Source organism: Macaca fascicularis, chromosome 2, assembly GCF_037993035.2.
Source record: "Macaca fascicularis isolate 582-1 chromosome 2, T2T-MFA8v1.1".
NCBI classification, from domain to species: domain Eukaryota; kingdom Metazoa; phylum Chordata; class Mammalia; order Primates; family Cercopithecidae; genus Macaca; species Macaca fascicularis.
In genome coordinates this window covers 96221007-96235934 of record NC_088376.1, presented here as the reverse complement: position 1 = coordinate 96235934, position 14928 = coordinate 96221007, and the positions used below count along the sequence as shown (strand labels likewise).

Here is a 14928-nt window from a genome sequence, read left to right as displayed (position 1 = left end):
GTGCCACTGCACTCTAACCTGGCGACAGGGTGAGACTCCATATCAAAAAAAAAAAAGAAAAGAAATTAAAGACTCAGTCCTGCCTAAGTAAATCGTGATACAATACGAATTATGCAGGCTTTGAAAATAATTTAGATTAGGTCATTGAAAGGGCTATAACAAAGGAAATTAAAAGGATATAAACATTCTAACTAGGCCAAGTAGTATGAGATTTGTAGTTTAAAAAGATCGTGGGCGGGGCGCGGTGGTTCACGCCTGTAATCCCAGCACTTTGGGAGGCCGAGGTGGGCGGATCACAAGGTCAGAAGATCTAGACCATCCTGGCCAACATGGTGAAACCCCCGTCTCTACTAAAATACAAAAAATTAGCCGGGCCTGGTGGTACACGCCTGTAGTCCTAGCCACTCGGGAGGCAGAGGCAGAGGCAGAGAACTGCTTGAACCCGGGAGAGGGAGGTTGCAGTGAACCAAGATTGCGCCACTGCACTCCAGCCTGGATGACAGTGAGACTCCGCCTCAAAAAATAAAGATAAAAAATAAGGCCAGGCACGCTGGCTCACGCCTGTAATTTCAGCACTTTGGGAGGCCAAGGTGGGCAGATCACCTGAAGTCTGGAGTTCGGGACCACCCTTGCCAACATGGTGAAACCTCATCTCTACACTAAATAGAAAAATCAGCCTGATGTGGTGGCAAGCACCTGTAGTCCCAGCTAGTGGAGAGGCTAAGGCAGGAGAATTGCTTGAACCTGGGAGTTGGAGGCTGCAGTGACCTGAGATCACGACTGCACTCCAGCCTGGGCGACAGAGTGAGACTCTGTTTCAAATAAATAAATAAATAAATAAAATATAAAAAGAGCAGACACTCCCACGGAGGGGCAAAAGCGTAAGGATGGAAGAATAAGGACGGAAGAGAAGTAATCCTAAAACTGACAGCCAGCCAGGGGCGGTGGCTCACACCTGTAATGCCAGTATTTGGGGAGGCTAAGGCAGGCAGATCACCTGAGGTCAGGAATTTGAGACCAACCTGACCAACATGGAGAAACCCCGTCTCTACTAAAAATACAAAAATTAGCTGCGCATGGTTGCACATGCCTGTAATCCCAGCTACTCAGGAGGCTGAGGCAGGAGAATTGCTTGAACCCGGGAGGCAGAGGTTGCAGTGAGCCGAGATCCTGCCATTGCACTCCAGCCTGGGCAACAAGAGTGAAACTCCGTCTCAAAACAAAAAACAAAAAACACTGACAGAGGCCGGGGACCATCATCCAGAGCCAAATCCACAGGTCAGATAGCTTGGGTTTTCATCCAAACTCTGATACTTGTTACCTGGCCAGAATTTGTTAACTTTCCTTACTCAATCAAGTCCCCCAAATATATTGTTGCTTACCTAATGGATAGTGCCTAACCTGAAAATCTGGGATTCATCCTATATTCCTTCTCCATCCACACACTACATCTAATCAGACACCAGGTCCTATTGGTATTTGGATCAAAATCAAGTCTTATTGATTTTATCTTTTAAAAAATAACTATTCTACCCTTCCCTATGTCCCCATTTCAACTGCATTAGTTCAAGCATTCATTTTCCTTGCCTGCTCTCCTGCTCTCCAGGGTTAGCTTTCTCACCCAGATAGCTGATCACATCACTTTTCTGCTTGCATTCAATGGGCCCCATTGAAAGATACTGTCAAATTCTTAGCACAACAAAGCTCTTGTAAACCTGGTCTGAGCCTGAATTTCTAGCTGTATCTCCTGCCACACTTTTCCCTGGCCCCTATGCATTTAGCCAAACGAAATTATCAGTAAGTTTCTGAAAATAGCTTTTCCTCCTTCTTGCCTTTGCTACTCCCTTAGCGATATTCTTCCCTCTTTTCCTCTGTACAAACTTATCTTCCTCTAAGCATATAAGCTTCCTCAAAGTCATCCCTGACCGCCCCAGGCACTTAGGCCCCATCTCAGTGATCCCAGGGTACCTCGTTCACACCCTGGTATCCATCACAATTGTTTTGACATTGCATTAAACTTTTTGAGCATAGATTTTTTTTTCTCTATTTGCATCCCCATAGACTAATGTCTGATGCAGAGTAAGGCTCGGTTGCTATTCACTGCTGAATGAAGAACTAAAGGTGAAAGGTTAAAAGCCACTATGAAACTGTCTTATTCTAATGCATAATCACCTAAATCACAATTTGGGAGAGAATTATTCTTTTCGGTTTACAAATCACTTTTTAATTTATTTTAACATCACCACCACTGGAAATCAGGTAAGGCAACTACTGTATCCACATTATATAATAACAGAGGCTCATCATATCACACATGCTAACTTGAAGATTATGGCAGGAACAATAAAGAGGCTCAACAGGGATTCCTTAGTCCTGTTTCAACCTTTTTATACAGGCTGCCAAGATGACTCAATCCAAAATTGCTGATGTCTCGTGCCTGTAATCCCAGCTACCTGAGAGGCTGATGTGGGACGATCACTTGAGCCTAGAAGTTCAAGGCTGCAGTGAGCTCTGATCATGCCACTGCACTCCAGCCTGGGCCACAAAGTGAAACTTTGTCTCTAAAAAACTTCAGTAATAAAGTAACCGGGCCAGGCATGGTGGCTTACGCCTGTAATCCCAGCACTTTGTGAGGCCGAGGCAGGTAGATCACAAGGTCAGATCGAGACCACCCTGACAGACATGGTGAAACCCCGTCTCTACTAAAAATACAAAAATTAGCAGGGCATGGTGGCACATGCCTATAGTCCCAGCTACTCAGGAGGCCAAGGCAGGACAGTCACTTGAATCCCAGACGCCAAGGCTGCAGTGAGCTGAGATCGCACCACTGCACTCCAGCCTGGGCGACAGAGCGAGACTCCATCTCAAAAAATAAATAACTGGCCAGGCACACTGGCTCATGTCTGTGATCCCAGCACTTTGGGAGGCTGAGGCAGAAGGATCCCTTGAAGCCAAGAAACCAGCGTGGGCAACATAGCAAAACCCCTACCTCTACAAAAATAAAAATAGGCCAGGTGTGGTGGCTCATGCCTATAGTCCTAGTTACTACTTGGGAGGCTGAGTCAGGAGGATCACTTGAATCCAGGAGTTTGAGGCTACAGTGAGCTATGACTGTGCCACTGCACTCCAGACTGAGTGATGAGTAAGACTATTTCTAAAAAAAAACCCAGAAAACAAAACAGCCAGATGTGGAGGTACACACCTGTAGCCCTACCTTACCTACTTGGGAGGCTGAGGGTCAAGCCTTCTTGAATCCACTTTCTACAAGGACATCCTAGAAGATGTTAACGTGATGAAATCCCTCAAATAGCAGCCTTCCAAGAGAGACAGAGGGTTGCGGGAGGTAAAGATGTCCCTTTCATTCAGTAGCACAGAAGTCAAGTTACAAAAGTATGAGGCTGCCCACTCTTGGGCATCCTTAGCCCAAGGTCAGGAGATGATAGGCTTGAAGAGGGTGTATTGGTGATGGAGGGTGAGAGTGGGGGGTTATTTACAGGATCCACAAGCCCCCTGAAAAGTTATTTGGAAGAGTTTGTGTAAAAATTTGTGTTTGCATCTCCTAGGAAGATCCACTGGCTGGGCATGGTGGCTCACACCTGTAATCCCAGCATTTTGGGAGGCCAAGGCAGGAGGATCACCTGAGGTCAGGAGTTTGAGACCATCCTGGCCAATATGGCGAAACCCTGTCTCTATTAAAAATACTAAATTAGACAGGTATGGTGGCGGGAGCTACTCGGGAGGCGGAGGCAGGAGAAGAGCATGAACCCGGGAGGCAGGGGTTGCAGTGAGCCGAGATTGCCCCACTGCACGACAGCCTGGGGGACAGAGCAAGACTCTGTCTCAAACAAAACAAAACAAAAAGAATATCCATTACATTTACTGGCTTCTCAAGGGTTCTAAGAAAATGCAAACAGAAGATGATTAGAAAGGAGGGGCTTAGTTTTTTCCACCCAGGGGAGGGGAGGGGCTCAGTTCTTTCCATCCAGGGCAGCCCCACTGCTAACCTAGACTCAGAGTTGCCCCAAACAATGTCCTCTCACTTCCACTCCTTACCCTAGTTTCGACTCCAGCCATGACACCCCAGAAAACAGACACAGAGAGGCCTCGGGGATAAAGGTCTTTATTGAACAACCTTATCTCACTCAGTAACAAAAGAGCAGGAGGCAACAATTCCCCCAGAAGTCTGCAGCCGTGTCCACCCTTGACAGCAGGATGCATGGCCTGCTGATACATCAGCTGCAGTTTAGAGCCCCTGGTGGTCACTTAGAGATCATAATTGGGGTTCTTCCGAAGGATAACAAAACCTTCCAGAATGGGGGTAACAGGAAGAAACTCCTCAGTGGCCAATTCTGCCCGTTCCCCGTGGGCCAACAACACTGGGGTTGTATGTGTCTGGAACCCTGTGATGGTCTTCGGCTTCCCAGCCTGGCCCACCACATCCACTGCCTGTAGGGTAAGAAAATTGAAAAGATGGAAAAGTAGCAACAACCCACTGCCCACGCTAGTTTCAGCAAAGCAAGTATATGTACATTCTCCAGTTTGGGAATACAGCCTGAGCCCTCCCCTCTACTCAACCTCTCACCTGGCCCACACGGACAGACACTGGCAATGGCCGCAGCTCCTCATCAAACGTAACCAGCATTCGGGGCTGCATGGCAGCCACCAGCCCATACAATACATAGTGTGATTTGCCTAGAATAACTGAGGGAAGCAGACAGGACAAAAAGCTGGGAGACAAAAGGGCAGGCCTGGCCAGAAACACTAGAGCTCACCTCAGCCCTAACCCTTTAACCTCTCAGTCATATGACTGAATCCATACTCCTCCCCTCATATACCCTACTACTAACCCAGAGATACCCCCACCTCACTTTGCTTACAGCCCTTAGACTTGAAAATCACATTTCCCCAGTGACTTAGGAGCAGATGCAGGGCACACCACCCTCAAGCCTCTTCGGGCCAGATCGAAAGTGTGGGTGATGAAAGGCCCAAAGAATCTCAGGAACGTAGAGTGATACAGAGCTAACTTGGGGTCTTGAACCTAAATTATCCAAGTGGTCCTGGAAAGGGTGGAGTCAGAGCACTACATGCTATGATATAAAATTTCTGACAGGAACTCACTGTTTCGAACATCCAGGAAAGAGACAAGCACAGTGAGCAGCCCAGCCACGGCCACTTGACTCATAAGCTGCCGGTCACTGTGGTAGGGGCAGAGGGTAAGGGTACCCTTCCCTAAATGTGTCAGGCCCTGAAAAAAACAGAGGGAAGTAGAGGTGAGGAGTCACCACTGAGGAATCATTGCCTAACCCAGCCAAACAGAAATCTCCCATGTGGTCACATCTTTCCTCCTGGGCCAGCACTCCATGTTCCTCCTTCCATCACCACAGATACTTCCCCGGCATGCTCTGTGGAGAAGAGTTCTATTCTTTACCTGTGCCAAGCGCACCATGAAGAGGTTGTTTGGGTCCTTGGCATGATATTGAGCTAACTGGCGCAGCATTGCAGCCAGACGGGCATTATTGGTACCTGGAAATGTTAAGCATTACAGAAGTGAAAAAAGGGGCCTCAAATCTTCCCCCAATCTGTTTATGATCTTCTTCTGCCCGATACTCACCACTGCCCACCATGCCCATGGCAAAAATGGAGTTATAGGAAACTTCTGGATCAGCATCATGAGAGAATTTGCTTAGGGTATCCAGGATGTTGAGTCGTGGATTTGAAACAGAGATGAGGGCCAGTGCTAAAGGTACAGCCCTCCGGAGTGTAGGCTCCCCATATCTCAGCTGATGATCCAAGAAAATACAACAGTAAAGAGGAATGCAGTAAAAACAAGTTCCATTACAGGAGTGGACTGATGGGTAAAAGGGGGTCTTAACTTCTGTAGAAAAGGCACAGCAGGCCAGGCGCGGTGGCTCACACCTGTAATCCCAGCACTTTGGGAGGCCGAGGCGGTTGGATCACGAGGTCAAGAGATTGAGACCATCCTGGCCAAGATGGTGAAACCCTGTCTTTACTAAAAATACAAAAATTAGCTGGGCATGGTGGTGTGCACCTGCAGTCCCAGCTACTTGGGAGGCTGAGGCAGGAGTATCACTTGAACCCAGGAGGCAGAGGTTGCAGTGAGCCAAGACCATGCCATTGCACTCTAGCCTGAGCAACAACAGCGAAACTCCGTTTCCAAAAAAAAAGAAAAAAAAGAAAAGGCACAGCAAAAAGACCACCTGTCCACCAAGAAAACCCATCAGAAAAGTCTTCGCTGGGGAACCCCAGGTCATCAAAACCAATATATTCCAATTTTCTTCATGCTATACTCACCAAGTGGCCAAAGGTTCGTAGTGCCATCTCTGCACCAATCTCCTCCCCCATAGCAATAAGGGCAATCCCCAGAACAGCTACTCCCTGCAATTGAAGAGACACCAGAACCCACTAAGCTCAAGGAATAAAAAACAGTCACCCTTGCCTCAAGTCCCATCTGAAAATAAAAAGCCATCCTGTGGGGAACACCCTTACCCCTTACATACAGAACCCAGTCTCACGCTATTTCAATATGTGGCAATACCCAGAGGGGCTCTAAAGCAAAAACCAAACCCAGTTCCCCTGTATGCTTATCTCTTCTCACAGCCTCTCTGAAAGTGCCCAGCTGCCCATATAACCTGATGTGCTCCCATGTCTGCAGGGGCTTCCTTTTTGTCCTTGTCCTTCTTTTCTTTCTTGTCTTTGTCTTCCTCCTTCTCTTTGGAGTCAAAGTGTTCGCTACAAATGTGGAGCAGCTGCTGCACCTTCAGCACATTCCCAGAGCCTGCATCAGGGTGGTGAGGGAGAATGGACAGAAATGAGAAGTTACCAAGGAAATGCTTTGGAAAACAGTATAAGTCTAAAGAATCTAGAGCAGATCACAATGAAGGAGAAAGGAGAAACAACCTGAAAATAAGGACCAAGAAAGAAGTGAGGAGTCACTGGGGAAGCACAAAACAGACTCATAAAGACACAGACCTGCATATGCACACACATCCACCAGTGTGTTGGCAAAACTGCGGAATGGCTCTGACACAACCTCCAGTGCAGCCAGGATTGCCTCAATAGCCTCACCCTTCCCTACAGGACAGATTCAAGGCGTCTGAGGATACTTGCCTCCATCCAGCACAGCCTGACACATAAACCCTCCCTGTTGTATCCAGTTACTGTCAGCTCTTTGCTCAAATAGAAACATCCCCTCACCCAGGTGGTTGAGACCCAGTCCAAGAGGAAGCCAACGAGCATAAGTGTCCTTGAGCTCAGTCTCTGACTTCTCCATGATGGTCTGAAGGATAGTGGAAGTTACATCTCCATTGCAGGACCCCACTGCTATCATTCCACAGGCTAGAGCTGTCACACCTGCCACCTAGAGGTAGGAAAATCAGTATTACACACAGTAAGTTATTAAAACATTTATGTAGATTCAAGATAGCCTATTTCTACAGTCCACTGCAAGATATTCTCACTAATAACATTAGTTTATAATCCCTTTTTGATGGTAGATCAAAATAACAATAGTAGCCATTACTCATTGAATATATACTATATGCCAGCCACTAGGTCAACTGTTTTGCATACTATCGACATTTAACCCTCATGACAACCCCAGGATCACAGGTCCTGAGGTTATCCCCTGCACTGCCTTTTTTTTTTTTTTTTTTTTGAGACAGAGTCTCCCTCTATCGCCAGGCTGGAGTGCAGTGGCGCAATCTCGGCTCACCGCAATCTCTGCCTCCTGGGTTCAAGTGATTCTCCTGCCTCAGCCTCCCGAGTAGCTGGGACTACAGGTGCATGCCACCATACCCAGCTAATTTTTGTATTTAATAGAGACGGGGTTTCACCACGTTGGCCAGGATGGTCTTGATCTCTTGACCTTGTGATCCGCCCGCCTCAGCCTCCCAAAGTACTGGGATTACAGGCGTGAGCCATCGCACCTGGCTGTTATCCCCGTTTATGGATGAGAAAAATATGGCCTGAAGAGAATGAATTACTTGTTCAAGATCATACTGCTTATAAGCAGAGGTGGCAAGATTTAAACTCAAGACTTTCTGACTCTAAAACCTATGCCACTAGCCACCATGCTATATTTATCCATTAATGACGCTGCAGAAGTATGAACATTTAAGGCTGACCAATGTCTGTAATACTAAGGAGAATCATCAATCCCAGGCTGTGTTAAGTTACACTTCACTCTAGTCCAAGTAGTTTCTCAGACATTCCAAGGGACAGAACGCAATACTAAAATGTTAACTTTTGTTGTTTGTTTTTTTTTTTAAAGACAGGGTCTCACTCTGTCACCCAGGCTGGAGTGCAGTGGCACAATCTCAGCTCACTGCAACCTCCACCTCCAGGTTCAAGCAATTCTCCCACCTCAGCCTCCCTAGTAGCTGGGACTATCGGCGAGTGCCACCACACCCGGCTAATTTTTCTGTGTATTTTTGGTAGAGATGGGGTTTCACAGTCTTGCCCAGGTTGGTCTCAAACTGCTGGGCTCAAGTGATCTGCCCACTTCAGCCTCCCAAAGTGCTGGGATTACAGGCACAAGCCACTGCACCAGGCCTAAAATGTTAACTCTTTAGCCTTAAAACCACCAGAGGCTTAGAATTCTAGATGAAGGGGTTTCACTGAGGTGACACCCCTCAATACACACAAAGAGGCATGTACACGTATGCACACATGCACACACTTACTTCTTTTTCATTATTTATCAAAGTAGGACTCAAAGCACCTTCTCTACCTACTCTAAATGCTCACTAGCCTCTACTTACCTCCATACTGGACTTTGAATCTCCCATCACAGGCAGCAGCAGTGTTAGGACATCTTCACGATTTGAGCCAGCATAGGCCAAGCCTAGCCTGCAAAAGCCATGGGGAGGCGGTCCCCAACACATACCCAAGGATGCAGCAAGAAAAGAACAAAAAGAGAATCGGTCATTCATTCACCATTTCAACAAACATTCACCAAGAGTCAGATACCCAGTAGGCGTAGTGGTAGCCCTTGGCAATATAGGTGTAAAGGGCCCAATTCCTGTTCTCCAGAGTGTACAGGCTGAGCACTACCAGAAAGAAAAGTGAGGAACCTTACCCAAAGATGGAACCAAGTCTCATGGTGTTGCTGTTGTGGAGAACATAGTCTGAGAGCAGTGCCAGAGCAGGGTCACACTCATTCCGGACCCCAGAGTTCACTATGCCACAGGCAAGAAGAGCTCCTGACTATAAAGAGTAAACAGATTCTTCACTCAGGATACTCTACCTTCCTTACCACAAAGGATGCAACATGGGCCTCACTGCAGCACCTGCCCTAACTGGAGTTAAAAACTGGGCAGACCTCATCAGTGCAAGAGAGGCACTGCTAGGCAATAGAATATGGAAGGGGGAAGTCCCCATGAGCAGGCTGTATGTAGACGAACCTTAATGTAGTCCTCAGAGGAGTACAGGTACTTGTCAATCTGGGTGAGGCCACCATCCACATCCCACAGCAGAATCATCCCAAGAGATGCAGCTGCACTCAACATTCCTATACCAGGGAAGAATCTATTAGTTTTAAAATGGTCCTATCCTGAGGATCCTGTTATTATAAAGAGCTCTCCAAAGAACTGCACGGTGGATCCCTTGTCAGATAACTTATGACTCCAAGAGGACAAAAGAAGTGATCAAAGCAAAACAAAAGGCAAAGCAGGAACGGAATTATACCATGGTCCTTGTTCTTGTAAAGCCATTTGTTGCCATCATCTGTTAGCAGCTTGTCTTGGCCAAAAGCTGCATTCACAAAGCCATTCACAAAAGAGGAGGCCAGGTTCATGCGGGCAGAGTCCACCTGAGAGCCACTGCCCCCAAACCCTGCAACAGGAGGGAGAGGAAAGAAGGTTTCAGCTAGGACAGGAAAGAAACACAGCATGGCAGCTGGTTTCTGGTTCTGAACTAGTCCTTTAGTATCCTCTACCTATACCCCCAAGCAGTGACCTGAAAAAAAGTTCATGGGGATTCTGAGCTCAGTAGGATAAGCATGTTGGCCAAGCCATCACTCCCAATACAAGGGGCGTAACTACAATCCCCCAACTCCCATACACAGAGAGGGATACTCACTGTTGTTCTCTAGGTGGGTTTTGTAGATGTCATCAGGCACCTTGGGCTCCATGATGTCCAGCTGAAGAGAAGTCAGAGGGTCACAACTGCTCCCCTAGAACTCCCCCAGCTGTCCCTTCTGCTATCCCACTGAATGGCAATTCTAATCAAGGAGAGTCTAGTCAGAGGTATAGTCGGCGAGGTGAAATGGCAGGTAGAATTATGATAAAAAGGCCTTGATGAAAAAAGGGCAGTCTCACCTCCCGAGCTAAGGCCAAGAAGTTGCTGTTGAGCTGTACATTGGACATGATCTCTGTCAGGTCCTCATACTCCTCAACGTCTTCACTTAGCTCCAGGAACACCCCATGCCGGCCTAGCATGAATGCCATCTGTTTCTGTACTACCCTGTGGAGAGAGTCCGTACATCTGCTCACCACTGCCCACTAAGGGCACAGGAAAACCCCTCAAGCCCTAACCAGAAACTACAAGTCCCAGCTCTTTATGCAAATGTCCTATTCGTGAGCTTATCTCTTTGCCAACTTCTTCCCTACATACACATCCTTGCAGGAGGTGAAGATGTCTTCTACCAACTCCATGTCATTGAGCATCAATGCCAATCTCAGAGCTTCAGGGAACCGGCTAAACTTTCGGAACACACCCAGGGCACAACGCAGTAGGGCTGAGTTCTCAGGCTCAGGCACATAATTCACACAACTACAAAAGTAAAAGTAACAAAGAATTCAGAAAGTGCCAGGCACTCATTTTCCCCATTGAATTCACTTACCCAAAATAAATAATGAATACCTACTACACACCAGGCACTGTGCTAGATGTTAGTACTAAGAAGACACAAAGTCTCTGTCCTCAAGAAACTCAGACATCAACAGATTAACTACAGCGTGATGCTATGCTTGAGCAAATGCTCTGGGAAAATAGAGGAGGCACAATTGAGAGAGAGAGAGGTGCTGAGGAGGGCATGCCTGCCACCCATCCCTATCATGTTCACTCACCTGGTAAGATAAAGGCAGACCTTTGCGTATGCATTCTCATCAATGTCCTTCTCGAGCATGTCCACCTGCTCAATTTCCATAAGCAGGTCACAGGCCTCATGCTCTGCATTGTGGGCCATGTTGTAGGGGACAATTTCCTTCACCAGAGTGAGCAGTGGCTCCCGCTGGACCTTCTCCGCGTCATCCAGCTCCTGCCACTCCTTAGCCACTTCTCCTGCCAGATGCCTACAGATACGCCCAGACGATTAAGGGAGCACAGCTTCAGGGGAAGCACTTCTCTGTGGGTCAAGGAATCCAGTGTCTGGGAAATTCAATACACTGATACTCCAAGACAGATGGTTCTCCACAAGAGAATTCTGAATTATCTCAGAGCCTCAGAGGCCCCCTTCAGATTCCCAAGAAGAAAGATCTTACCTGACATACTCATGACCCCATGATGCCAATTCCTCCTGGGAGCCCACTAGCCGATACTTGAGGCACTCGCGCTCCCCACTCATGGTCATGGCCAAAACAGAGATGATGTCAGCAGCAAAACGCTATAAAGAAAACAGTCCTTTGAAGTCAAACCCAACAGTCCAGCATAAAGGGAACATGCCTTGTGGAATCAAGATCGTTATCTCCAAAATTTAACTATTAACTATATACCAATCTCTGTACTAGAAATTTAACACGTTATCTAAGCTAAACCTCACAAAAACCAAGGTTGGTGTTGCTATCTCCATTTTTTTTTTTTTTTTTTTTTTTTTTGAGATGCAGTTTCGCTCTCAGGATGGAGTAATGGAGTGCAATGGTGCGCTCGGCTCACTGCAACCTCTGCCTCCAGGGTTCAAGCAATTCTCCTGCCTCAGTCTCCTGAGTAGCTGGGATTACAGGTGCCCACCACCACACGCAGTTAATTTTTTTTTTTTTTTTGTATTTTTAGTAGAGACAGGGTTTCACCATGTTGGCCAGGCTGGTCTCAAACTCCTGACCTCAAGTGATCCACCCCTCGGCCTCCCAAAGTGCTAGGGTTACAGGTGTGAGCCACCACACCCAGCCACTATCTTCCTTTTAAACTAACACAGCTGAAGGGTGATAAACAAGGGATAATGTGGAGAAAAATGGAGGCTCTCAATTTTACTTTAATGGCAATTATAAACGATTAAAAGGTTTTAAGCAGAAAAGACCCATAACTGAGAAAGATCACAATAGCTGCTACATAAGAGACAGACTGTGTAGGAACAAAGGACAAAAGCAACATCAGTTAAGCGGTGCTGCAATAGCCCATGCGAAAACTGAACATTTCCAGGATGAGGGTTGTACCAGCAAGCACAGAAGTGACTGAATGTGGAACATATTTTAGAGATAAATGAATGTGCATGGGATAGAAGGAAAGAGAAAAACCAAGATTAAACATAAGTTAAAAATAAACCATTATAATGAAACCCCAAAGTCCAACACAAATAACAGAAACGGTGTCTTCTGAGAAGTTGATCTTCCTTTCAGCTCTTTTATGGATATTTTGACTGTGATGAACTCTGCTCAAATAGATCAGGGCTTAGGTCTATCAGGCTGCCTGTGACTCACAATGAGCCCCCCCATGGTCTGGGTAAAAAGGAATTCCTAAACTAGGCCTCCACCAGGTTTGAAACTGTTTTACCTTATTCTCCCCAGGGGCCATGTTCTCATAGATTTCCTTCAGTTTGCCATAGTGTGGACGCAGAAATTTGAGAGGCTTGGGCACTGAAGTCATGGAAGTTGTAGAAGAACGAATTTGCCTTCGCAATTCCTCCAGCGCTGGTCGATACAGGGATGTGTCCTTCTCCTGATCAAGAGAAGACAGGGCTCAGACAAAAAGGAGTCACACCCCTTCAAGTCATAATACAGAGATATTTAACTTAACAACTCCTCCAAGGAAATAGCCGTGTCTTATTCATTCATCTGTGATTCCTCAACTCCCTGCACCCTGCCTGGCACCAAAACAAATGACCCAAGTTAAGAGTTAAGAACTCTGCTTCTCCCACAAGAGAAAGCTGCAAAACTGCACGAATACCCTTTGTAACTCTCCTGCCTCCCAACATCATCATAACACTGACTCTAAAATACAGTCCACCGCACACAGCAGTTGCCTCAAAACAGAATAAAACAAACAAGTGGGAAAGATCCAAACATGTCCGAATCGTGTTAACATCGTGACTCACCCCCAGTCGTTCCACGAGCATCTCCAGTTCATCTTGAAGCTGTTTGTCCTCCTCAGACTGGAGGGTTGGGAGAAGCAGCTCATTAAGAGAAGGAATCCCAAAGACGTCCTCCTCCCACTTACCCGGGGCAGGTGGAGAATAAGCCTGCCTTCTTAGGAGGGGCCAGGTGGGCAAGGAAACAGTGGGAATAGGAAGCTCTGGTGGGAAATCAGCCTGGGTTCTGAACGAGGCTCTACTTGAAAGCCACTCTAGGAAACGGAGGTGACAATGACCCGCCCGAGTCCACCTCACGCGGCGGTGGTGAGGGTTGGTGGAGACGGCGGAGGTGACAGCGCGGAACGGAGAATGAGGAGCAGAGAGGCAGGGTGCCGGGAGTCCCGAGGGTCGCCCCAACCGCCCTCTCCCTGGTGCGGTGGGGTCGTTGGGTGTCGGGCCTGAGGCCTGTGGAGCCGCCGTGACTCAGCCCCGCGGCCTCCTCCGCCGGCTCTTGGGGTCGCGCCTCACCAGCTCCTGTTCTTTGTCCTTGTCCCCAGCATCCCGCCGCTCCTTGCCGCTTGGCTTCTCGTCCGTGCCGCCGGGGGCCGCCGCTGGGGGCTGCTGGGGCTGCACCGGCGCCTTGTCCCGGCCTCCCTCCTCCATCTCCGCCGCCACTGCCGGCCCGCTGCGCGCGCACCCGCTCGCACCGCCCTTTTTCCCAGACCGCCTCGCGCGCGTCGGCCGCGGCGCCCCTCCTCCTCCAGAGGCCACCCGCGACCGGAAACGCCGGGGCGAGCCGGGGGCGCTCGGCGACCCATCCACCCACATGGCCTGAGAGCCCCGCCCCCTGACCCCGCCCTCGGAGGCAGGCGGAGACTACAATTCCCAGCCTCCCTCGCGCCATAGGCACTCCTGGTCCCCGACCTCTTCGGAGTTTCCTGCATCCAGCGGGACTTCGCCGTGTGGCGTTTGGGTACGCTCGCTGCCGTAGATGGGCGGTTTGCGACCCGAGATACCGAGTTTTCCTTGGCCATAGGTTTTTCTCATAACGGTGTAAATAGAACCCACAGTGACACTCCAGTTGGCTGCGTGGCGCGACAGACAAAGTAGATTTCTTGAAGTCCAGGACGCTTGATTGCCGCCTGTATAAAGTCTGTGTAACTGTGTCTAGCCCACTGTGAAATATTAACTTCATTTGTCTTTGTTATTGTTGTTGTTGCTTTTGAGGAGACTCGCTGTCTCGCCCAGGCTGGAGTGCAGTGGCGCCATCTCAGCTCACTGCAACCTCCCCATACCGAGTTCAGGCGATTCTCGTGCCTCAGCCCAATAGCTGGGATTACAGGCGCCCGCCACCAAGCCCAGCTAATTTTTGTATTTTTTAGTAGAGATGGGGGTTTCACTATGTTGGCCAGGCTGGTCTCGAACTCCTGACCTCAAGTTATCTGCCTGCCTCGGCCTCCCAAAGTGCTGGAATTACAGACATAAGCCACTGTGCCCGGCCTGGAACTGTGTCTTATTCATCTTTATGCTCCTAGCCTCCAGCCTAGTGCCTGGCTTGTGGTAGGCCTTGATAAATGTTTGCAGAATACAGGCATGCGTGAATGAATGAATGAATGAATGAATGAATGAATGAATGAATGGCTTTGTATTCATCTTCAGGCCATCTTTGTGTATAATAATGACCC

At 48.2% G+C, this 14928-nt stretch overlaps 1 protein-coding gene across 2 annotated transcripts; it reads right to left on the bottom strand.

Moving 5' to 3' along the window:
• Positions 1 to 4104: 4104 nt before the first annotated feature.
• Positions 4105 to 13932, bottom strand: PSMD2 (proteasome 26S subunit ubiquitin receptor, non-ATPase 2). Of its 2 annotated transcripts, XM_005546546.4 has the most exons (21): positions 13772 to 13932; positions 13268 to 13324; positions 12727 to 12891; positions 11502 to 11623; positions 11088 to 11312; positions 10633 to 10791; positions 10338 to 10482; positions 10099 to 10159; positions 9706 to 9852; positions 9423 to 9529; positions 9098 to 9225; positions 8781 to 8868; positions 7216 to 7378; positions 6991 to 7092; positions 6651 to 6796; positions 6313 to 6396; positions 5612 to 5780; positions 5429 to 5523; positions 5119 to 5245; positions 4583 to 4701; positions 4105 to 4446 (listed from the first exon to the last, which is right to left on the bottom strand). In XM_005546546.4, the coding sequence occupies exons 1-21, from the start codon at positions 13904 to 13906 to the stop codon at positions 4264 to 4266; spliced, it is 2727 nt and encodes a 908-aa protein (XP_005546603.1). In that variant the 5' UTR covers positions 13907 to 13932; the 3' UTR covers positions 4105 to 4263. The 2 variants fall into 2 exon arrangements, with proteins under 2 accessions (XP_005546603.1, XP_065396371.1); XM_065540299.1 differs by lacking the exon at positions 4583 to 4701.
• Positions 13933 to 14928: the final 996 nt, after the last annotated feature.